At 54.4% G+C, this 23,865-nt stretch overlaps 2 protein-coding genes across 8 annotated transcripts in view; one reads left to right on the top strand and one right to left on the bottom strand.

The window, feature by feature from the left end:
• GTPBP1 (GTP binding protein 1) overlaps nucleotides 1-20,115 on the top strand; it is a 26,979-nt gene extending 6,864 nt beyond the window's left edge. For 2 of the 4 annotated variants that reach the window (XM_055566857.1, XM_055566859.1), the window contains exons 3-12: nucleotides 2,928-3,108; nucleotides 3,668-4,016; nucleotides 6,858-6,981; nucleotides 7,783-7,897; nucleotides 9,808-9,952; nucleotides 10,068-10,250; nucleotides 11,023-11,158; nucleotides 11,774-11,952; nucleotides 13,158-13,358; nucleotides 14,238-15,869. In XM_055566857.1, coding sequence (XP_055422832.1) covers nucleotides 2,928-3,108; nucleotides 3,668-4,016; nucleotides 6,858-6,981; nucleotides 7,783-7,897; nucleotides 9,808-9,952; nucleotides 10,068-10,250; nucleotides 11,023-11,158; nucleotides 11,774-11,952; nucleotides 13,158-13,358; nucleotides 14,238-14,330 — 1,706 coding nt within the window. In that variant the 3' untranslated portion in view covers nucleotides 14,331-15,869. Of the gene's footprint in view, nucleotides 1-2,927; nucleotides 3,109-3,667; nucleotides 4,017-6,857; nucleotides 6,982-7,782; nucleotides 7,898-9,807; nucleotides 9,953-10,067; nucleotides 10,251-11,022; nucleotides 11,159-11,773; nucleotides 11,953-13,157; nucleotides 13,359-14,237; nucleotides 15,870-16,084 lie in introns of those variants that run through there. The other 2 variants (XR_008709926.1, XM_055566858.1) reach the window with 2 other exon arrangements.
• The window catches only part of SUN2 (Sad1 and UNC84 domain containing 2), an 18,254-nt gene continuing 12,508 nt past the window's right edge, over nucleotides 18,120-23,865 (bottom strand). For 3 of the 4 annotated variants that reach the window (XM_055566853.1, XM_055566855.1, XM_055566856.1), the window contains exons 11-18: nucleotides 23,578-23,621; nucleotides 22,855-23,020; nucleotides 22,270-22,491; nucleotides 21,882-21,966; nucleotides 21,398-21,513; nucleotides 21,110-21,277; nucleotides 20,665-20,757; nucleotides 18,120-19,743 (exon numbers count right to left, since the gene is read on the bottom strand). In XM_055566853.1, the coding sequence (XP_055422828.1) occupies nucleotides 19,630-19,743; nucleotides 20,665-20,757; nucleotides 21,110-21,277; nucleotides 21,398-21,513; nucleotides 21,882-21,966; nucleotides 22,270-22,491; nucleotides 22,855-23,020; nucleotides 23,578-23,621 (1,008 nt within the window). In that variant the 3' untranslated portion in view covers nucleotides 18,120-19,629. The remainder of the gene's footprint in view (nucleotides 19,744-20,664; nucleotides 20,758-21,109; nucleotides 21,278-21,397; nucleotides 21,514-21,881; nucleotides 21,967-22,269; nucleotides 22,492-22,854; nucleotides 23,021-23,577; nucleotides 23,622-23,865) is intronic. The other variant, XM_055566854.1, reaches the window with a different exon arrangement.

The following is a 23,865-nucleotide window of genomic DNA, read 5'->3' as shown; positions in this document are numbered from 1 at the left end:
ACCTGAAAGCATTACTTTTCAATGTAACAGAAGCAGAAAAGGTTGGATAGAGTTTGGGGATCTGGCCAGAATGGCAAGGCAGCCAGCCTTCTCTCAGGAACAGTTCCAAGCCCTTCTCTACTCTAGAGGATTTCCAGAGCTTAGTTGGCCATGCATTTAGAAGCTCCTTGACCCAACTGCTCCCTCTTTGCTCATTTGTTTTAGCATTTTGCAGACATTTGCGGACTTGGTATAGGAAAGGCACCCCTCATGGAGTGTCCAGGGATATTTGAGATACGGTCCTTATCCTCGAGATGCTTGCGTATAGTGAGTGAAGACACATCCAAAACACTATTCGTGGTAAATTTCATAAGGGAGCAGAATAGGTAGGCTTTTGACAAGTGAAGATGTGCTGATTGGCTTTCCAGGGTAGGAAATACATGAGCAAAGGTGTGGAGCTGGCAGAGTGCAGAAAACATGGGGGATGGTGACTGGGCCATCTGCACTGGAACAGAATATAGGAGGGCAGGATGGGAAAGGCGTGGAGTAAATGATGGACACCTCTAAGGAATTAGAACTGGACACTGCTGGACCTGGGGAGCCCTTCCAAGGTTTTGACTTGAAAGTGACAATGTCAGAGCTGTGTATTGTCTAGGAACTCGAGCTTGTGCATCTATGCAGGATGGGTTGGAGGAAACAGATGGGATTTGTTAAGACCAGTTAGGGATCTTGTGATGATTCAGGTAAATAAGGGCCTGAATCAGGCTGGTGACATTGGACTGGCAAAGAAAGGAGAGCAGGAACAAGGAAAGCTAGACTTGGCAGGACTAGAGAGATGAGTGTTAATCTTGGGTGACTGGAAGGATAGTGGTGTCATCAGAAACAGGGAAGGCAGGAGGAGGAACTGGTCTGGCATTAAGGGGAGCCGTTGCCAAAGGAACAGGCTCTAGGTGTGGAATCAGAAGACCCATGGCCCCTCTGCTCCCTCCCAGCTCTGAGACCTCTGGGTTCTGTGTACCCCAATACTAAATGGGAACAGTAGTATCTAACTCATAGGGCTACAGGGAGGACTGAAATGCTTTGTTAATGCTGTTAGTTTTTGTGCTGTTGTTTAAAAAGGGAGTGGATAGAGCTCTGGGAAGAGGACTAGTTATGAATGTTTTTTTTAGTTTTCAAATGACAGTGGAAGCCATAGAATATCCAGATAGTCGAGGGGAATGTTCAAGGATAGAGAAGAGGGCCACTGACCAACTACTGAAAAAGGCTGGCATCTAGGGGCAGGAGCAGGAAGAGACAGGAAAGGAGATAGAAGGAGGAACCAGAGGGTGGGAGGTGAAGCAGGAGAATCTGGGGGACTTCCCTTATGCTCTAGTGGTCAAGGCTTCGAGCTCCCAGTGCAGGGGGCACTGGTTTGATCCCTGGTTGGGAAACTAATCCCACATGTGGCAAGGCATGGCCAAAAGTAAAGAAATAAAAAGAAAAACAGAGTTCGGGTTATAGGCGAGCAGAGTGGGAGTGAGGTGCTTCAGTCAACAGAGGGACGGTGTCCAGTGGCGTTGACTCTGCAGGGCTTGAGAAAAGGACTTTGGATGAGGGGGTAGAAGGCGTCTGCTGACTTGAAAGCCAGTTTTTTTCCAGAGGCATCAGATCAGTGAGTAGGTGGTGAGGAGGTGCAGTCACCAAGTGTCCTCTGGCGGGGATGGCAGCACGATACATTTGCTGGGCGCAGGGGGAGAGGTGGATCTCCTTTAGTTTAGGAATGGCTTGAACTTGTTTGTAAGGGGAGATGTGGAAGCGGATGAGAGGAGCTGCAGGGTCTTGGGAGGCAGAAAAGAAAAGAGGTGGGGCACATGCTGCGGGTGAGCCCAGGGAAGGAGCAGGGGTGCTCTCGGGGAGACAGGCTGGAGGAAAGCGGAGGCAGCTACTGTGGGAATTAAGTGTGACTCTGTGTGGGAAGCACCTGACCAGATTGTCAGACAGTAGGCACTCCATAAATTACTGGTTGATTGGTCCTTCCTCCCTCATCCTAAGCTCAGACTCAGTTTTTCCAGCTCCTTGCTGGACATTTCACCTAAGCCACCTCCATGAAAAATCTGTCCCTAAAGCTGTTCGTAAATTCTCTCCCCATTTTCCTGTGTCTCCTGTCCTTGTCATCTCTTGACTGTATTATTAGAATTCCTTCCTAAACTTGGCTCCCTGTTTCTGGTCTCTCGCTTGCCAGCACACACTTTACACTGCTGCTCAAGAGATCTTTCTATCCCACAGTGATCTGATCATGTTACTCCCCCGTGTAACCACCAAGGCTTCCCTCCCTGGTATATGTGTGTGTTGCTGCTGTGTGATGTTCACCTGCCTGACCATTTCCACCTGTCACGTGGTCTCCCGCCACTTGACATCCTGCTCCTCAGCACACCAAGCTGCTTCTTGGTCCCTGAATGTGCCATGATCTGCCGGGCTCCATGCTTTGCTCTGCTGCCTATCATGTCTTCCCTCCTTTCTCTGCAGGCCTGTTTTTCATGTTCGGAGTTCCAGCTTGAAGTCAGCACCCTGCAAAGCTGTGTTCAGCTTCCCTAGGCAATGCTAGTTGCTCATGCTTTACATTCTCTTTGTACTGTTCTGTAGTACAGTACTCAAGCAGTATGGCAATTAATTAATTTCCTGTCTCTCCCGGCTGGGCTGTGAACCCGCCAAGGGCACCTGTATTCCCAGTACCCAGCATGAGACTTGGCATGAAACCTGGGAGAGTCTCCGTGATTACCATTGAAGGAATTAATGACTGCCCTGCTTAATGGGGAAGCCCTGTTACTTATGAACTCCACACGTGCCCGAGTGTCAGAAGTGTCAGGTAGAGAGAGAGCCATGTCCTGCAGTGCCCAGGGTGGGGCCCTGGTGACGGGTGGTTAACTGGCTGTCTTGGTGGCAGCTGATGTGTGGACTCTTGTCACCAGATGGGACTGAGTACGGGCTGAGTGAAGCTGACATGGAGGCCTCCTACGCCACCGTGAAGAGCATGGCAGAGCAGATAGAGGCTGATGTCATCCTCCTGCGGGAGCGGCAAGAGGCCGGGGGCCGTGTGCGCGATTACCTGGTCCGAAAACGAGTAGGAGACAATGACTTCCTGGAAGTCAGGTGAGGGGCCCTGAACAGTTCCAAGTCTCCTGCAGCATGACCTTGGGGTCCCGGGCACCACAGAGAATGGTGATTGAGCCTTTGACACCGGGCACACTCACTTCATCCTTTTGCTTCCTGAGGCCTGAAAAGAGTGTCCAGTGACATCAATGGCTCCATTCTATGTTTCCATACTTTTTCATCTTTAAATCCTCCCATTTGGAAAGAGTGGGAGGGAGGCCAGCCCTGCGTTCTGTGGCCACTTTGTGGGGGTACTTGCTGTCCCCTCAGCCTGGGAGGCTAGAAACCAGGGTCATGGAGGAGAGCATCGTGTGCCCCTCTTGGCTTTAGGGCTCCTGTCGGGGAGCTCAGTTCCTCCTGAGTAACATTTTAGCCCCTGGGTACAGCTCCAAGAGCATTCCCAACGTGCTCACCCATGACTCAAAGGAGCAGAGAACTGGAGAGGCTCAGGGGTGAGCCCGTCCCTACAGGTCCAGTTGCTGGAGTTCACTTCACTCACCTACGAACTCTCACTCACCCACCAACTCTCACACAAATGTATGGGTTTATGTACACGCAGGGTAGCAGTCGTGGGCAATGTGGATGCTGGCAAAAGCACGCTTCTGGGGGTCCTGACACACGGGGAGCTGGACAATGGGCGAGGCTTTGCCCGCCAGAAACTCTTCCGCCACAAACATGAGATTGAGTCGGGTCGCACCAGTAGCGTGGGCAACGACATTCTGGGCTTTGACAGTGAAGGAAATGTGGTAAATAAGCCAGACAGCCACGGCGGCAGCCTGGAGTGGACAAAGATCTGTGAGAAATCCACTAAGGTGATTACCTTCATCGACTTGGCCGGCCATGAGAAGTACCTGAAGACCACTGTCTTTGGCATGACCGGCCATTTGCCTGACTTCTGCATGCTCATGGTAAGTGAGGTGCTGCTGAGGAGGGCGGGGGGCTTCGGCTCGGCTCCTGGGATGTGGTGGTATGCAGGTGTTTACAATTGTTCTGAGACAGGAGCCTTTTGGTTTAGGGCCTTGAAACCGGATAAGAACGACAAGTGTTGCAAGGGTGCCCGGTCTTCTCAAGGGTGTACCTTGATCTTTCTGCTAGGTGAGGCCAGGAAGAGATCCTCGAAGAGAAACCAGGGTGTCATCTGCAGACCTCTCTTATTTTTCAGAGAGGTGTAGAGGAGGCTTCTCCCGGGGCGTTTCTTACTACCTTCTGAAAGGAAACACCTCTGGAAGGTGTTTCCTCCTAGGGTCGGGCTATTTTTGAGGTGATATTGGGCAGCACTCTCAGAGATGGGGCAGCCTGGGGACGAAGTGGAGGCGAGAGCACGGACAGCCACTGAGGGGCTAGTAGGTGGTCTCTTCTGAGCCTGGGACTGGTGTCCGCCTCTCCCAGCTACTTGTTGAGAGGCTTCTGTGTGCCTGGCATTGTGCCAGGCCTGAAAATAGAGCTGTGAACAGGCTGTCCTGAGCGCCCATAGAGCTCACAGTCTGGTGGGAATAGACTTTTCAGCACCTCACCACGTGGATAAACTGAAGAGGGAAGGGAACAGAGGCTTCTGGGCTGGATCACGTTGTGAATCCCGCAGTTGGGTCTCTTGGATCTTCCTGGCCAGAGGGTAGGAGTCTGTGAGGCCCACAGCCTTGGTCACGACTTCACAGCTTTCACAGAGTGCAAGCAAGCTGGTTTTCCTTTGGCAAATCCTTCTCAAAGCCCTTCCCCATTTCCCAGTCCCTCCAGCTGCCTGTATTAATAAGTATAGTAAATGAAAGCATCTGTTCAGCACAAACTTGATCAAGTTGCCCAGTGAACAGGTTCTCGGGCACATTCTCTCCAGACTGGAGAGCAAAGAGAGGCAGAGCATATGTGTGAACACTAGTCAGCTCTCTGCCCAAGGTTCTTAGGATCTCAGTGTGGTTTCATCTCCTGTATCTTTGGACGTTGCAGAGGACCCTTACCAACCTTGACTGGCCAAGGAAAGCTGCTCTTCCCGAAGGGGTTTTAGAGGAAGAGCGTAGAGTGTATTTGGGGCAGTTGATGGATTAAAATTAAGGGTATAGAAATCAGTTTAAAATGAGCGTTTTTCTAACTGAGCTACAGTTAGCTAGTGTCAGTCACTTTGTGACCCTATAGGCTATAGCCCTGCAGCCTCCTCTGTCCGTGGGATTTTCTGGACAGGAATACCAGAGTGGGTTGCCATTTCCTTCTCCAGGGAATCTCCCCAACCCAGGAATCAAACCTGGGTCTCCCACATGGCTACAGTGATCAGTGGACATGTCTTCACCCCAGATGAGATGTTATATATTATTTAACTTTTAGGTCAGGAGCTAAATACTAAAAATCTCTGTAGAAAACAATGAAATACTTGATTATTGTTTCATGGCAGTCAATTTCAAAAAAAAAAACAAAAACCAAAACCTTGAAAATACAGAGACAGCAGAGAGAGAGCATTCTCATACCCCTCTTGGAAGAAGAGAAGCAGGTCTGGGTAGGTTAGGAAAGGTGGTGGGAGGGATGGGAAGATTTAGGAGGAAGATGGTAGAGAGGTCGTGGTGTAGTCAGAGGGAACATGTGTGGGACATCTGTGTTGGTGGGGTGATAGCTCCCCTGGGAACTGTGATGACCAGTGAGAGCATCACTTGAAAACACTCTGGAATGTATGAAGGCCTGTATAAATATGTCATGGCAATTTTAACCTTATTTTGTTTTAGTGAGTAATACATGCATATGGTACAAAAATTAAAAGGTACCTAAGGACTTTAGAGGCTTTCCACTTTAGAGTGAGAAGTCTCTCTCCTGCCTCTGTTCCGTTTTCTCCGGAGGCAACCAGTACAGCCAATTTCTTATACATCCTCTAGAGATATTTTGTAATCATACCAGCAAACGTGTGTATATTGAAAGTAGATTATATTATAGACATCGTGACTCTTCACCCCAAATGCCTCTCACAGGTCCTAAAATACTTTAGTGCACAGTCTGCTACTGTTTTTACACCCAAGAAGATGAACAAGAGTGCACTAATATCATACAGTATATAGTCTAAAAGTGTTTACATTATCTCAGATGTTCCCTGGGATGTCTTATAGCTGGTTTTTTTCAAACAGTGATCTAATCACCACTCTTATACCACCTTGCTTTTCTCCCCTTCAAACATATCTTAGAGAGTACCCCATATCAGTGGAGAGGAATTTCCTCTTTTGCAGGCACACTTGTGCATGTGCATTAATTCTTGTAACTGGCCTTTGTGATACTTGGAAATGTTTATTGTTATAGGAAGGAATGACAACAGTAGTAACAGCGGCTCTTGCCTGAAGGCCTAATTCCTGCTAGTTCCGTGTGGCCCTTTAACACGTTTGGTTATTTAAACCTCAAGTGAACCCTTTAAAGTGAATATTATTCTCCTCCCATTTTATAGATAGGGTAACTGGGGGCCAGGGATGTTAAACTGAATCCACTTTGATGACTCTGGACAGTTCTTTTCCCAGACTGAGTTTGTCTTTTTTTTAATTGCCTCCAAGTCTCAGATTTTGACAGGCCATCTTGTTATATGGGAGGTTAAAGTGGTCTGTGCCCAGCCCAGCTTTCAGCTACAGCTGTTTGGTTTCTGGCCAAAGACTTGCGGCCCCTGTGTTCTGTTCTGATAGTAGCCTCAAAGATGAGAGTGCTCTCTTCCCTCAGCCTTCTTTGAGCCCCTGTGCCCACCAGCAGCACTTTCTGTGCCCCTTGTCCTGATAGTCCTTTCTGTGTTGGGGCAGGTGGGCAGCAACGCTGGCATCGTAGGGATGACCAAGGAGCACCTGGGCTTGGCGTTGGCCCTCAACGTGCCTGTGTTTGTGGTGGTCACCAAGATTGACATGTGTCCTGCCAACATCCTACAAGGTAAGTGCAGGCGGCAGCAGTCTGTGGCACAGTCACCCACGGTGGCTCCTTGGTGGTCTGCAGCCTGGGATCTTCTGCTTCCTTGTACTGTGCGTAGACCTTGGCCTGAATGTCCACCAGCCCAGAGACTTCTGCTTCCTCCCTGTTTGGCTCTTGGTCTGAGCACAGCCTGGAGTTACCTCCTGCTCATTGTTCCTTCTAGTTACAAATGCAGGATCCTTGAAGGCCCTAATCTGGCATCTCTTTTCAGATGGTTCTAGGCAGAAGGGGTTGGGTTTTACCATCTAAGCTGGGCATATATGGAGACATTTGGGCAGAGTCTGATGGTCTTTTGCAACCAAAGGCTTCAAAACAAAGTTGCAAGACTAGGCTAGAGATGGTGGGAGAGAAGGATCCTTCTGGAGGGCCTCATAAGGGCTTCTGCAGGTGTCTAAACATCCAGAGATCCTCTTGTCAGATGAATTTTTTCCCAGGAAACAGAGCATTCTGGGAACAACACTGTCCTTCTCATGGACCCCCAAGTCACTTGCGTATAGGATGTGAGTCTTCTAGAGACTCTGGAGAAACCTGACAGGTTTCAGACCTGTGGCCTGAGCACACACTCCCCATCAGTCTCCTCCTACTCTGGCAAGCATTCACCCAGTTTTGGCCCTCCTTCTCTTCTCCAGGCATTATGGCATTTAACACTGTGCATCTGTCTGTCTCCTGCTGCGTCAGTAATGAGTGGACCTGTCTTGCCTTGGAAGCCTGGCCAAAGAGAAGGCTGTGTCCCCCTAATTTTGTTCCATTTCACCCTTTAAGAAACCCTGAAGCTGTTGCAGCGCCTGCTGAAGTCACCAGGCTGCCGGAAGATCCCTGTGCTGGTGCAGAGCAAGGATGATGTGATTGTTACAGCCTCCAACTTCAGCTCTGAGAGGTAATGGGTAGGGAGCAGTCTCTTGGGCACAGACACAGAGATTGGTTGAAATAGATGATTCTGCTCTCAGCGGTGTTGCTCAGGGGCTGTATGAGGTGACCCAGATTGTGAGGTGCTGGCCTCACTGAAGTTGGAGTACTAGCTGAGACTTCAGTGTCCTTATCTGTGAAATGGATATTATCTTCTTCATAGGGCTCTTGTAAGTGTTGACAATGATGTATGTAAAGCACTTAGCACTGCGTGTGGCTGATGTTTGATAGATACACAGCCATTTTTATAACTGTTTCTATTGACTTTTTTTTTTTAACATTTTATTTTTTTTTTTAATTTTTATTTCTATTGACTTTTAAAATAAATATATTTTATTTATTTGGCTGCACTGGGTCTTAGTTGCAGCATTCCGGATCTAGTTCCCTGACCAGAGATCAAACCCAGGCCCCCTGTATTGGGAGTGCAGAGTCTTAGCCACTGGACCACCAGGGAAGTCCCTAATTTTTTTTATACTGTTGTTTCTCAAAAGCTCTCTAATCACAGATGAGTTTTGGCATTTACTCATTAGCATGTCCTTTGATTCTAAAAATATATATATATATTTTTGGCCGTGCTGGATGACTTTTGGGCTCTTAGTTCTCTGACCACAATTGAACCCAGGCCAGCAGTGAAAGTGGTTGACTGCCAGGGAATTCCTTGATTCCATAAATATTTATTGGATGTTTGTTCTGTGCTGGGCTTTTCATTTAGGCACTGAGGACTCAGAGTTGACTTGGGCACAGTCCTTGTCTTCAGGGTGGTCGGCTCCTTGGTCAAAGATAGTCTCTTGGTAGTAGTGAATTTTGTTGACTCCGCTTCTTCTCCCGTGGTCTTGGGGCTGTTTGCTCCAGGACCCAGAGCAGCCCGACATTTTGGCCTTTCTCTCTGCCCTACCTCTGTCTTTAGTACCACCAGTTGGCCAGCAGAGGGGGTACGTTTCAGTTGGCCCCATTTCAGTTCATTCATTTTGTTGAGTGCCTGTTCTGTACAGTCCTTATTCTAGATGTAGCGAACGTGTAATTCCTGATCTTGAGAAGTTTGATTAACCATGGATAGCAGATAGGCAGGAAACTATTATATATAGAATGGATAAGTAGCAAGGTTCTACTGTGTAGCATATTCAGTATCCTATGACAAACCATAATGGAAAAGAATATAGAAAAGAATATATATATTGGATATATACGTATGTGTATAACTGAGTCACTTTACAGAAAAATTTAGCACTGTAAATCAACTACTATATTATATTTCAGTGTTTTTTTTTTTTTTAAAGTTTTCTGAAAGTCGGAGTCAAGGGTACCCATCTGGGAAGGATTCTCTGGAAGGAGGCGGCATTAGAGATGGGCTATTCATACTGAATACAGTTCCCTGATGAGAGGATTTAGTAGTTGGATAAGAGGGAAGGAGTCCAGGCAGGCGGATTAGAGTGAACAAGTGCATGGGAATGAAAAAAGCTTTGAGGAGAAGGGAGGATTCGCCAGTCCAGCTGGAATACAGGACTCTGAGAGAAATAAACTGATAGGGGTGTCGGGAGGAAGGATTCCGGCTGGTATCTCATCAGTGGAGAGTTGGTTAAGGGTTTAAGGATGTGTGTGTGCTGTAAGAAGAAGGGGTACTCACGAGCTCCCGGAATAGGGCAGTGGTGCCAAGACAAGAGAGGAGGGGACAGATTTCAGGGACAAAATGGTGTAAGGAGACGAGGCCTCAGGCACGGGTCGGTGGGCTAGGCGGGGCCTGGGAGGCCAGTGACGGCGTGGTGGGGGCACCCTCAGTCACGGCAGCCGCGTCTGAGGCCTCCTGCTGCTCCTCCCTGCTCAGGCAGGCGCTCACCACGGGTGCGCCTTTCTTCCTCTGTCTCCACACCGCACCCCCACCAGGATGTGCCCGATATTCCAAATCTCCAACGTCACAGGTGAGAACCTCGACCTGCTCAAGATGTTCCTCAACCTGCTCTCCCCTCGCACCAGCTACCGGGAGGAGGAGCCTGCCGAGTTTCAGATTGACGACACCTACTCCGTCCCGGTGCGTGCGTTTCAGTGGGCCGAACAGGGCTGGGGCGCTGAGCGGTGCTTCTCCGGGGCTGTTGGGGCCAGCTTGTGCTGCGGATGGACTCACTGGGCTGGGGTCTTCTCGGCAGGGTGTGGGGACCGTGGTGTCTGGGACGACACTGAGGGGCCTGATCAAGCTGAACGACACGCTGCTGCTGGGCCCAGATCCCTTGGGTAACTTCCTGTCGATTGCTGTCAAATCCATCCATCGCAAGCGCATGCCTGTCAAGGAGGTGCGCGGGGGCCAGACTGCCTCCTTCGCACTGAAGAAGGTGAGTGTGGAGAGAGCTGCAAGCTCCCTCGGGCTCTGCGTCACGCTGGGCTCTGACTCATCTCCAGCTCTCAACAGCTGCTCTGCAAGGCAGGGAGTGCTGACCTCACTTTTACAGATGAGGAAACTGAGGCTCAGAGAGCCTGAGTGACTTGTCAGGGGAGCATACTGGGACTTGAACCCAGGCCTGCGGCCTCCTGAGCTCTGTTCCTCCACACAGTGTCTGGCCGTGGTACCCTGCACCAGGGGTGAGGTCAGCTGGGGGCCTGTCTGCTGTGCAGAGGGTCTTTCTACCCGGGGCTATTGAGGTCTCTTGCAGATTCTCTTGCCATTCAGCTTTCAGTTCCTGGGGCAGGGGACTGGGGTGACTGCTGGCTCCTGGGTCACCCACTTTTCCCACCAAACAAATTAACCAGCAAGGCCAGACTTTCTACTTTCCATCAGTCGTATTGTGCTTACCCTATTTCTCCCACTTGAGTACTTGCCTATCTTTGCCCTTTTGCCACTCACTTAATTCTAGCCCATCCACAAGGTCTGGCTGAAACGACACTTTCTGACTGAAGTCTTGCCTGATCCCCCCCAGTAACTCCCCCCTGACAGAGCCCTAAAGTCTGCCTGGGACAGTCTGCCCTAGAAAGCTGGTGGTTCAGCGCAATGAGAGGTCAAGGCCCTGTTGGTCCCAGTTCTCAGAGGGACTCCTGCCCCGCCACACCAGGGCATGAAGCCACAGGGCATTACTGTCCCTGAGGTCTGGGGTTCCCTCTTGTTTTCAGATCAAGCGCTCATCCATCCGGAAGGGCATGGTGATGGTTTCTCCACGCCTGAATCCCCAAGCTTCCTGGGAGTTTGAGGCCGAGATCCTGGTCCTTCACCACCCCACCACAATCAGCCCGCGGTACCAGGCAATGGGTAGGTGTCAAAGGGCACTGCCAGCCGGAAGTCCCCGGCTCCAGCAGCCCTCACCCCAAAGTTTCAGCTGCAGCCAAGAGTCAGGTCTCTGTCCTGTTTAGTGACGCCATCCCCTCTGTTCCACCTACAAGCTGTAGCCTGTGGTCTGTTCATTCTTGCAAACACTAACCGAGCGCTGGCTCTGCGCTGGGCACTGGAGCTCGGACCTGCCCTCAGGGACCTCACACTCAGTCCTTTAGCAGACATCTGCCAAGCACTGCTGTGTGCCAGGCAGTGATGCTAAGGTGCTGGGGGACAAAGACAAGATGGGTGAGGGCACTGCCATCAAGAAGCCCAAAGTCCAGAGAAGGCATGCATACCAGCAGAGTGCCTGTGTTCAAGAACTAGGACGGTGGGTCCAGGGACCAGCGGGGTCTATTAACTGGAGGACAGTGGGAGAGTGTGAGGCAGGATCAATCTGAGAGCAGGCCTCCAGCTCACTTAGCCACACTTGGCCCCTCCAGGTTTAGCCTGCCACATAGCTCGAGCATGGTTCATGGTTTCACTCACTGCCTCCCCTGCCCTGAGGCCCCTGGGTGGCTCAGGCCTCTGCTGACCTCCTGGCTCCCTTGGCAGTGCACTGTGGGAGCATCAGGCAGACGGCCACCATCCTGAGCATGGATAAGGACTGTCTGCGCACTGGGGACAAGGCCACCGTTCATTTCCGCTTCATCAAGACCCCTGAGTACCTGCACATAGACCAGCGGCTGGTGTTCCGGGAAGGCCGCACCAAGGCCGTGGGCACCATCACTAAGGTATGGCCGGGCAGACCACCTTGCCTGCCTGCAGGAAGTGCCGGGGGCTTCCAGTTCTAGCCTGTGAGCATAGCACGCTCTTCTCGAGAAGCCCTGTGAAATCTTACCAAATGCCATCTGCTCTGCTGCCCTGAGGGGCATCCCTAGACCTCCTGTCCTTCTGGGCTTTGGTGGCGACCCCGGTGGAGAGAAGGTGGGGTTGAGGCATGGCAGTCGTCAGTAGGAGAGAATGGTGGGAGAATTTCCTGGCCTAGGCAGGGTCAGCTTCTGAGAAGCTGGGCACAGGCTCCAGTGGCCTGGCTGGGGCAGTGCCCTTACAGTAGTGGGTCCAGTTGGAATGAGTGCTGGCCAGCATTGGGGCATAGGCTCAAGCTCTTTGTGTCCTGGAGCCCGCCTCATGCCCCCTGCAGACTTTATCCGTGGCCTTGAGTAGGGGCCCTTGAGAAAGTGGTCTGATCCCTGCTCCATAGAGCCTGTCTGAGATCTTGGAATCAGGCTCAGGCTTGCTTTCTTTCCAGAATGGCCTTAGGGCCATTTGTGTGACCCTGGGCCTGAAGTGTGTGTTGGGGAGAGGGGAGGATCGTGTCCTTGAAGGCCCCCTTGCTTCGGACTGGCTGAGGGTTTGGCTGAAGCTACTAGCACGTGCTCTAGTGCCCTTGGGGGTGCAGCCGGGCCTGTTCCCTGCTTTGAGATTGAACTGGGATCATCAGGGAAGGCTCTGAGTCAGTGCTTCCTGGGTGGTAGCTCTTAAGAATTCTGATGGCAGCACTCCAAATGCTTCCAGCTCCTGGAGACTCACTTGGTCTCTTTGGGAAGCCTGAAATGAAAACTTGCCCCAGACTTTTGTTCCATGAGCAGCAGGAGATACAGTTGATGCTCAGGGCAGGCTGGACCCCCTGCCTGGGAGCTGAGCTGAGTAGCAGATGCTGGGGTTCACAGATTGTGGGAAGAGCAGCCAGGGTGGGGAACAGCCTGGAAGCCTTCTGGGCTGGGTGGAGACCGCTGAGACATTGGCCCCGACCATGGCAGCCCGAGTGCACTGAGGGGAGAGGGCATCTTGCCACCTTCCAGCCCCTTCCTGCCTCGCCCAGGCCCTCCAGGCCAGGGGTGGGAGGTCCCTGGGACCTCGGGCTGGGGCGGGAGCAGTTGAGCCCATGTCATGGCTGGCAACTCCAGTCTCACTCCCACCCCCTTGGTTCTGGCAGCTCCTGCAGACCACCAACAACTCCCCAATGAACTCCAAGCCCCAGCAGATTAAAATGCAATCAACGAAAAAGGGTCCCCTGCCCAAAAGAGAAGAGGGGGGCCCCTCTGGAGGGCCCACAGTGGGGGGCCCCCCACCAGGAGATGAAGCTTGCTCCCTAGGGGCCACCCAGCTGGCTGCATCCAGCAGTCTCCAGCCACAGGTGAGTGCTTCCCCGGCCAGTCCAGCCCCTGACCACCTCAGGCGGGCGGGGGCGAGAGTTGGGTGTGGAGGTGACTCACAGAAGAGCCCAGGCAGCCTTTGCCAGCCTGCCGTGTCCTTGAGTTCCTCGGTGGGTGTTTCCCACACTCCAGGCCTGTAAGTGTTCTCCAAGTGGGAGCTTTTGGTCTCTTAAGGTAGTGTTTTTCAAACTTGAGATGTGGCCTACGTAAAGTCAACTTAATGAGTCAGACCAGCATTTAGTTTTAATGAAATAGAATTAAAAAATGTCAGACTTTCCCTGTTACAATAAGAGCGAGTGGTGTGTGTGTAAGAATACAAGTGATGTGTGCACACTGCAGCCACGGGTGTCCGAAAGATGCTGCCTTCAAGGGTCCTTCTGGGCCCCTTCCCCGACGTGACGTGAGGGGTGGGTGGCCTCGGGCCCCGGTCAGTGTGGCTCTCACTCAGAACCTCCGGCCAGCTCTGGGCCCTGGAGTCGTCTCCTGGCACCCCCACATTGCTCCTTTCCAGAGTCTTCCCTGACTCCTCTCTGGAGAGAGAGCTTCTGCCTGGACCCCTCCTTCCTGCTCTCCCCCCACCCTCCTGTCGAGTCTCCTCTCTGCGACCTTTGCACGCTTTCCCTTTGCACCTGTCAGCGGTGGCACGTGTTTGCTCCTGCCCCCTGTGTGCCCCCTGAACTGCTCCTCACACCCTGATCACTGGGACCCACCGCCTGCGAGGAAGGCAGGGTGGGCGCCGGCTCCATCTCAGACAGCCGCTCGCTCAAGGGCGGCCCCCGCTTCCCACGGCCCCTCTGTGCCCTGTGCTGCCCCGGGCCCAGCGGGCCACCGCTTCTCAAGCTCCTCCTTCTCTCTTTCAGCCCAAGCCCAGCAGTGGGGGCCGGCGACGGGGGGGCCAGCGTCACAAGGTGAAGTCCCAGGGGGCCTGCATGACTCCCGCCAGCGGCTGCTGAGTCTCCCCGGCCCACCTCCGCCACCCGAGGGAACCTAGTGCTCTGGCCCCGGCTCCGCCAGAGGGACCAGAGCAGCCCTGGCGCCACTCGCCATCCCCCAGCCGCACCCGGAGCCTCATCATTCCCCCCACCCCCATTTTCCAGAGGGGCTATAATTTATAAGCTGAGGAAGGTGGCCAGACTTCCAGAGAGGACTGGCCATCTCCCACCCTCCTCCCTGCCTTCTTCCTCACTCAAACCTCTTTTGTACATCCGGGCCCTTAGTTTTTATTCTTTTTATTATATATCTATCTCTCTATCTAGTGTGCGTGTGGTTGTGTGTGGGGATGTGTGTCTGAGGTGCAGGAGTGCGGCCGTTCAGGGCCCTGGGCGTTTTTCTTCTTTTTCCTCTGTGGCTGGCCACCGGCCTCCAGGAGCTAGCTGGCTGCCTGTCCGTGCGTCCGTCTGTGTGTGTCTGTGCGAACCTTCTGGGGCTGTCGGGCTGACGCGCCCTGCCTCCCCTTCCCTGTGTCCATTCTCTGCACCTGGAGCCGCCTCGGGGCTGCGGGCGTCCAGGTGGGAGTGTCTGCTGGTACTGGAGTCCTCCTTCCGGCACTTGGGGATCTTAGCAGAGCCAAGAGTGGTGGTTCCCTAGTCTCTTTCTCCCTCTTGTTCCCCTTGAACCCCCAAAAAGTTAATGCCAAAAGCTCTTAAGCTGTAACCTGTAGATGTGTGGAGGGTATTGGCGATTGGATTGTAGGGTCCTCCTTCCCCCATCTCTGACCCTCGCCCTTGACCTAGACAGCTGATGGCTTTTCTTGCCCCTCCGAGACAATCTTCTGTTTGCCTAGCTGACTGGGGTGACCCCTCCTTGGCCGATTCTGTCACGGTAGAGGCTCTCGCCTTGTCCTTCCCATGGCTGCCTCCTGCCTGGACCTGGACTCTGAGTCTTGTTGAGCCTCGGGCCACTGAGGACCAGGATTGGGGGCTGCCCGCTCAGGCTCACACTCAGCAGCCCATCTTTTTGGTGGGGGTGCCGGCTGTTCCTCTGAGCCAGGCAGGGTCAGAACCCCTCCTTGCCCACATCGCCCCAGCGTGGCTGCTACAGGAACACAAGAGTGAAGGGCCCGAGCCCCAGATTGGGAAGCTCTAATTGGAGTACAGGGAGGGCAGGTAGGAGGTATTAACAAGATTCTTCCAGACCCATCTTAAGAGTATTAAGCCCTCAGGAAGAATCATTGCCTGGGGTGGGAGTGGTGTTGCCCAGGCCAGAGGGCAACATGGGCCCCGAACCAGCCTGGCCTGAGCTGTGGACTAAGCCCTCACTTCAGGGTGGACTTGTGGGCAGAGCTGTGTTCTTTCTCTAGCCTGGGACACCCACCTACCTGGCTGGGTCCTTCCTCAGCCTCACCTCCCCTCTGTCCCCAACCCTTCACCACTCCTCCTGCGTCCAGACCACTGGTCCCCTCTCCTCCCCTCCTTCTAACTATTTCTAGTTACCACTTACCTGTGGCCATGGACCGACCAGACCAGCACACAAAATAAAAGTTTGTTCCAAGTTGACGGTGTCGTGTTCCCTGCCCAGCCCCTCCAGGTGGAGGTGCTGCCACGGGGACCTCCATTGCTTTGCCTGCCCTGGAGCCCCGGCCGCAGGCGGGGTCTGTAGGAGCCCAGTCTCCTGCCAGGCAGGCGTGGCTTCAAGAACCCAGGCTTCTCGGCCAGCAATGACCCAGGACCAGCTGGCATCCTCTGAACCTCAGCTTCCTCATCCACAGCGAGAGAGGTGAATGCCTGCATCAGGTTGTGAGGATTCAGCGAGAGAAGGAGCATGAGGTCCCGATGTGCCCAGCATGTGGGAGGTACCCGGTGAGTGGTCACCGCGTGGCTTCTCACCCACGCTGGCTCCCAAGTCCATAGCAGAGTCCACAAGCTGGGTCACAGGCTCCAAAGGAGAAATGTGGCACGGACTCGGCTCTGCTGTGCGGCTGGGACCGTGCCAGGCATTTCCCTCGCTTCATATTCTTTGACATTCGCAGCTACCATCTGTGAGGGAGGTGGCGCTAATGACATCTTTCCAGTTAAGGAGAACTCGGAGCAGTTCCCCCAGCCCCCAGCCATTCCGGTCACCCGCTCCAACATGTCCTCTGGCCGGCCCTGGTTCCTTTGTCTGCTGGCTGTTTCCCCTTTGCTTTTTTGACTCTGGTTTTGCTTAGAGGGGCCCTGCCCAGTGGTGCCTTCATAGTGGGAGTTCCAGGTGGAGTAGCAACGCCTGCTCTCGGTTCCCATGGCAGGTGCTGTGGAATTTCATGTGGGACCTTGAAACAGGCAGAACCACATTTGGTTGGCTGTCTCTTGCGTCTGTGAACATAACCACTTCCTTTACATTTAGACGCTATGGCTTCCACCCTGGCCTCTGCCTTCACTCAGGTCAGTCTTATCTCTGTGGTCACCGGGCCCCCACCTGCTAGCCAGGGGACTGACGGCAGCATTTTACTGTCGTTGGCTGGGACTGCAACGGTCCTGTATGAGTCTCAGCCCTACGCACTGTCTATTTGGAACAAACCACCAGCCCTTTCATAGCTGATGAAGAAAAGTTGTTAATCCAGTCATCTTAAATGGCAAATCCTGACCTTCTGCAATGCAGTTAGCATGTATGGCCTTTTTGAATTCATCCAGGCCCGCTGTTCTGGCCTCCTGACTTCCCCAGCACCAGAATAAGGTAACAGGAACATGCCATGGTGCAGGGAAGAGTAGGTTTGACTGGGATCATGAGACGGACCATGGAGAAGATGGCCAGGTGCCATGGTCAGGATGAGGCATATGTTGAGTCCAGATGGGGAACCACCCCTGGCAGGCTGTACCATGAAGGACTCATGAGATTTGAATATGTACAGACAGGCCCCAGAGGGCATGAGCGGAGGCCCTTAGCTCTGTATGTGGTCAGTTCCAGAGACCATTTACTGGTGCTGCTTAGGGATGTGGCCTTTGTTGAAAAATGGTGGTAAATACAGTGCCGGTGTTAAGTGAGACAGGAGGCAATGAAGCAAGCGGCTGCTGAGCAGTGCGCCCTGGGACTGGCTCTGTCCAGGTGTGGAGAGCTGAGGGCTTGAGCAACTGGCCCAAAGCCTTGGGCCTGGCTGTGGATCCCACCCGGCACCCTCTCCTATAGCAGTTCACCCCCAGCTCCTCCCTGCTGACTTGTTCCTGCCTTTATTTTCTCAGCTGTGATGGGGCCCAGCCCTGGGCCAGGTGCCATGGTCAGGATGAGGCGTATGTTGAGTCCAGATGGGGAACCACCCCTGTCACCTGGAGCTGCTCATTGGAGGCACTGAATCTGGGGAGATACATGCAGGCAAGGGCCAGGACCTGCTCCCCGGAACTTGCAAGAGTCTGACTCTTCAGGGGACCTACCTCGTCCCATCCCAACACAGGTACAAGGGACAAGGGTCTAACTCCTGTGGAGGGGGATTGCGACATCAACGTAGACGAGCTGAGTCAGGTGGGTCACTCCTATCTCCTGCTCCACTGAGAGATGCAGGACAAGCCTCCTGCTTCCCGGTGGACATCAGTGGTAGCTAATAAAGCCACCTCCCTTTCTCCTGCCACCGTCAAACCCAGGAGTCACCAGAACAGGGCCAGCCTCGGGTCCCATCTCCCATCACAGCTGAGAAGCCTGGGTTTCTAAAGGTTAGGTTTCTAAAGCTTAGGAGGTAAGCCTTTGCGACATTGTTTTGGCTAAGAATCCTTTCTCTTTTTCCCAAGAGCAGAGTCCCATGCAATGGCCAGATAAGAACCACACCACACACTCCATTAACCCTGGGCATAATTTATTTTTTGCATAGGCATAAATTAGAATCTGGAGATAAAAAAAAAATTAAGAACCAATAGTGCAGCATTTGTGACAGGAGAGCGCAAACAAAACCTGGTTGTCTGGAGGCAGGGGCTGGTGCTGGAACACACAGGGGTCTGTGGGGCCTCTCCTTTGTTCCAGCCACATCTCGGAACTCTTCCAAGGGCACCCACCTACACAGCAGCCCTTCCTGCCCCCTCCCCACAGGCCACAATGAACCACAGAGTCAGAACCAGTGCCCCAGACCCCTCTTGGCAGCCAGGTTACAAGGAACTGCATTCACCCAAGGCCCCACAGAACGGGGCTAGAAATCAAGCCCTTAGCTTCTCGGTTAAAAAAACAAGACCTTGAAAAATATATACACAATAGAGCAGGGCCTGCTGGGTCCAAAAGCTCCCACCTCAGCCCCGCCTCCTTAGCCAACCCCACCCCCACCCCCACCCCGACTGCTCCCCATAGAAAATGAGTCAGAATAGAAACAATGAAGCAAGAGCTGAATGAGCCCCCCAGGGATGGCTTAGGATCAGGGGCCTTATAGGGTGGGGCAGGGCCAACAGTCTACACCACCCCACCCCAGCAACACCCTGAATGTCACTCTCATCGTGTCACTGGGCCACCACAAGAGCCCAGGGAGCTCCATGAACACTGCTGGCTGCCCCCAAAGACAGGTTTGGACACCTACACCCTGGGGGAACGTGGCAAGCTTGCTCTGGGGACTAGGTGGGCCTGAGCAGGAGAGGGGAGCAGAGCGGGCCCTAGTCCCAGCATCAGGAGAGAGAAGACAACTGCTGTCCCCAGCAGAGAGGCTCCTAGAGGCTCCCAGGAGCCAGACCCTCCAGGGTACAAGAAGCCCCTGGCCCACCCTGACCCAGGACACACACAGTGTGCAGAAGCCCTTCAGGAATGCTGTGGGCCTTGGCTGAGGGCACTGGTGTCTGGAGGAGCCCAGCCACCCTCTCCCAGGAGCTTCGTGCCTGGGGACCAGTTCCGACCTGCACCCTGAGCACCCTCCTCACTGAGGGAGGGGGCACAGCCCAGCTGCCCCAGGCCCTAGCCTGTCTCACCCACAGCTTTGGCACCTGCTTCATCTGCGCAGCTCCCGAGGTGTCAGTCCCTCACACAGGCCAAGGGCAGGCAGGTCTGGTCCACCTTTGCTGGACCACGGGCATCACCCCGCTCTTCCCGCCTCAGTTCCCCACAACATGCTACATATATACACCCTCCCAGGAGGGAGAAGACGCCCAGTGCTTGGCACGCGGAGAGCGAAGAAGGAAGAGCGAGAATGGAGCCTGCTGACTGCTCAAGCCGCCCGTGGCACAGGAAAACCCCACATGTTCTTTCATCTCCACTGCGCCAGGGCTCCTTTCTTGCTCCTGGAAGTCAGTGCGCTTCAAGCGTGTGCGGGGAGTTGGGGGTGCTGCGCACCTAACCCCAGAGAGGGGGCATGGCCGGCAGCAGCACAGAGAAAGCCTAGTGGGCGGGCTCCCCATGCACCCTGAAGCGGTAGATGCAGGTGTACTCGGGGTGGCCCCAGTTAGTCAGGATGCGCAGCTCCACCACCTGATACGTGGCCATTTTAGGATCCTGCAGAGAGAGAAGCAAAGGCTAAGAATTCGCAGACTGGAGGGGAGACGGCCATACCCAGGGCCAGACACCCTCTCCCTCAGGCCTCTGCAGAGAAACCAGACTTCAAAAATCTGTCTTCAGGCCCTGGAACAGAGTTTCCAGCGGGTGGGCCAAGAAGCCCCAGAGGCTTCCGAGGTCCTGCAGGGGCCGAGAATGCACGTTAAGGCTGCGTGAAGCACCCACGGCCACAGAAACACCACCTTACAACTGAACATGAGCACGATGCATCCTGAACTGGGAAAAACTCACAGGAGCTCCTTTTGACCATGAGCGGGACTACCTTTTAGGAGAGTCTGATATATGCTGATGTTGAAAAAGAATTCCTTCACCATGAATTAAGCAGAGTTTCTTTTTTTTGTCAAGTTCCCATCAAGCCTCTGTCCTGTACGCTCGTTTTCAGCTACGAGCTGAAATTCTCTGGCCTGGCAGCCAGGCCTGCCTCTCCTCCCACCTCGGCCCCTCCCCCACCTCACCCAGTTTCCCGCACTTGGACTCCTCTGGGGTGGCTCTCAGGTCACCTGGGCTGGAGACTGGGAAGCTATTTCTGACAAGGGCCTAGGAGACCGATGTCCACTCAGGTTGAGCCAAGAGGCCCCTGTCTGAGACCCAGCCAGGCTGTGCCGCGTGACACCCTGCCAGGCCACAGCCTCACTCAAGACACCTGCCCTCACAGCTTCCCCAGACTCCCCAACCTTGAAGGGCCCTGCCCTACGCCGCTTGGACGTTTTCTGTTTCATATCTCAGGCTGTGGGGGGGGCCGGGCTGTGGCTTCTCACTTGGGACTCAGTGCCTGGCACGGGGTAAGTACTCAGAAAACATCTGGCGAAGGGATGGGAAAGTAAGCACGTCACCTCTGTGAGCAGACCCGAAGCTCCTTACCTGGAAGTAAAACGTCTGAATGGGCTCCCCATCCTGGTCATAGGTGAACTGGCCAAGGGGCGTCCCTTCCTGCTGCAGGTCCTCATCGAGCCCCTGCGGAGGGAGGGAGGACCCTGCCCTTAGCTGCGGGACCCCAGGGAGGAAGGCCTTCCCTCCTGGCTCCCCCTGGTCCCCTGCCATCTGGCAGGGCAGGGACTGGCCTCCTTGGGGACTGCAGGGGTCCTGAGCTCTGGACACAGGGCTGCTGTGTGATCTGTGACAAGTCGCTTAACATCTTAGGCCTCCCGTTGTTTTTCCTCTGCAGCCTGAGGCAGAAACACTGAACTGCCATTTCCCACCTTGGCACTGTCTTCCACATCTATGCCCTGCCCCCAGCCAAAGAATGACCCTAGCTGTATCCTTGATAGAGACCCCCAGCCCCACAGCCCTCAGGAGGGATACTCACAAAGATGGCAAAGTCCTTGGGGGCACTGGAGATGGTGCTGTTGGGTGACAAGGATTTGGGCACATGCTCTAAGGTGACAGCCGTGGGGCGGATGCGGGCAGAAAGGCGAACCACAGCAAAGCCCTGGGGCCCCTGGAAGGCCCAGCAGTTGCCTGGGTGCACGTCTGGCTGGAGGGGAAAAAGGCGGGTCAGCACATGGCAGGTGGCAAAGACAGCCTGCCCCAAGCGCAGCTCTTTATGACCCAGGGTGGGACAGCCACGGAGGCGAAACAGGGCGCTGGGCCCCACCTGGAGAATGACTCGGGGAGACTGGGAGTGGTACCACAGGGGGATGCCGAAGAGGCTGAGGAGGGCCGTCTTGGTCTCGTAGGTCTCAGAGCATCGAGTACTGATGACACTGGCCCCTGAGACAGGAAAGAAAAGCAGGGTGGGCGCCTGGGGCTGGACACTAGTAGGGGAGGGAGACCCAGGCAGTGGGCTCAGCTGCCAGCCAAGGGAGGCTGAAGAGGGACTACTGTCCCTCAGGACAGGTCTTTACATCTGACCCAGACCACAGAGCAGAGTAAGCATCAGCCCCGCCCCGGTGAAGGATGGCGCTCAGTGTATCCTGCCTTCTCCCACAGTCACTCGCCTTTGTGGTGAGTTCTGGGTTGGCTGATTTCTGCTGACCTCAAGCCCTGCTTGCTAAGCACCATGGCTGCCCCGGCAGATGCCAGGGGACCTGTCAGTGTGGGGCAAGGGGGCCCAGCAAAGGGAGGCGAGCTAGACACACCTCCCGACTCCAGAGCGTAGTCCACCATCCCAATGCGGTCCTCGCTGTAGCGCTTCAGAGCCTGGGTTACGATACGGTGCACCTGCTGAAACAGGCGCCAGCGCAGCTGTGATGGGGACGCCGACCATCCATCTCTGCCCCACTGTCGGGCCAGAGACCCGCAGACCGAGCCCCTGACGCCTGCACCACCCTGGTGTCCAGACACACGTGGCACTTCCCCAGGCGTACCCCTGCCCCCTCACACCAGCCCCAAAACAAACATTGGAGGCTTCTGTATGTTACTTAGGTCCTGGAACCTGCCAGGGAGCTGGCTGGGTGGGACTGCAGCTCTATGGCTCCCAGGAGGAGAGCACTGTGTGTGTGGGGGGTCCAGGAACAGAGTCCTCACCTCCTCGGTCACCCCAATCACGCCTTCCCTCTGCAGCGTCAGCCCCAGGCTGGCTACGGCCTCCCTTGCTGACTTGCCCTGCATCTCGGCCACGTGGACGAGGATCCTGCTCTCCAGGTCCCGCAGCTGAGCTTCCATCTCCTCTCGCTGAAGGAGCCCAGTGCGGGTTCCCCCACCTCGAAGAAGGAACTGACTGACCCAGGCAGGGAACTGAGACTCCACCTAGGAACCAAAACAAGGTCTCACTCTGGGAGGCTCACCAGGAAGGTGGAAGCTGCCATCGCAGGGGCCTGGAGTGGGGGGTTGGGGGCGGCACCTGGCTTGGGTCGAGAGGCCAGGCAGTGAGTACAGGCCCCTCTGTAGTCACTCCAGTGAAGGGAGGGCTGGCACGTGCCTGCTCAGGCCACAGGGGGGAAGGAGGAACAACCCTCCATATTATTATCAGTGAGAAAACGGGAAGAACTTCCATCAAAGAAAGCCAGCATCTGTGCCCAGAGCAGGGGTAGGAGGTACTCTGCCTCGCAGACTCCCAGGACCAGCGCAGAGGAGGGGTATTCCCGGGGAACCCAGAGGGTTCCAACTCACATCGTCCCGCACAGCCTGGAGCTGCTGGGGTAGCAGCCCCACCTGGTCCTCCACCGAGCTCTGCTTCAGGGTCAGGGCTGCCAGCTCCTGCCGCAGGCCTGCCAGCTGGCCCTCCAGCCGCCCCAGCTCCTTCATGGCGTTCTCCTGGAAGGACTCCTGGGTCATCCTACTCCCAAACAGAAGAGTAAGTCGTGGGTCTCCAGTGAGGGGTAAGGCTATGCTGAGGCAAATGAGAGGATCCCCTAGTTGGCACCTGATATACATGAGTGTGAGGCCTGCTCTCGGGGGTTCTAAACTGAGGCCGTAGAACACAGCTCTGGTGCCTACGTTTGGCCTGCATATCCCAAGGAGCTAGTTATTATCCTGCTTCCCTCCTAAGCCCAGATCCAGAATTCACTGCCTCAGCTCTCACATCCTCCACCAGTATGGACGTCTGGGACATGGGGAGGCAGCCGGCATGAGGCTGCACAGAAAAGATGGTGCATCTATAAATGAGTCCAGGAATCCCAATTATCCAGCAGTGCCCACGATCCCCTACCCCAACCGCCACTGCCCCTCGAGGACAGGCTCTGAGCAGATGGTCCTGAGCCAGGTTTCCACCATCTCCTTCTCAGCCTGGGACACAGAACTCTGCTCTGGGTTTCTGCCCTCTAGTCCTGTCTGGAGGTGGGAATGGGGAGGCTGGAGATGAGCAAGCCTAGGACAGACGGAAGTGCCCATTACCTTTGCCACTCTGACTTCAGCTGCTGGAGTTGAGCCTCAGATTCCTATAAGCAGGAAAAAGGCACCAATTCAAGGACTGTCAGCCTCACAGCAATCAGTCTCCCAGAGCAGGATCTGTTCCTTTTGGGGTCTCTCTGCTTAACCACATCCCCACCCCAGAGCCTCCTGGCTGTTTCAGCAAATGTCAAACTGCCCTCCCAGTTGATGTCCTGATGCGAGCCTCACCCCATAACTGTTGTGCTCAGGCGTTCAGCCGTTCACTCATTCATTCAGCATGTTATACCCAGC

Source organism: Bubalus kerabau, chromosome 1 (genome assembly GCF_029407905.1).
Source record: "Bubalus kerabau isolate K-KA32 ecotype Philippines breed swamp buffalo chromosome 1, PCC_UOA_SB_1v2, whole genome shotgun sequence".
Lineage (NCBI taxonomy): Eukaryota > Metazoa > Chordata > Mammalia > Artiodactyla > Bovidae > Bubalus > Bubalus kerabau.
This window is presented reverse-complemented; position numbering and strand designations above follow the sequence as displayed.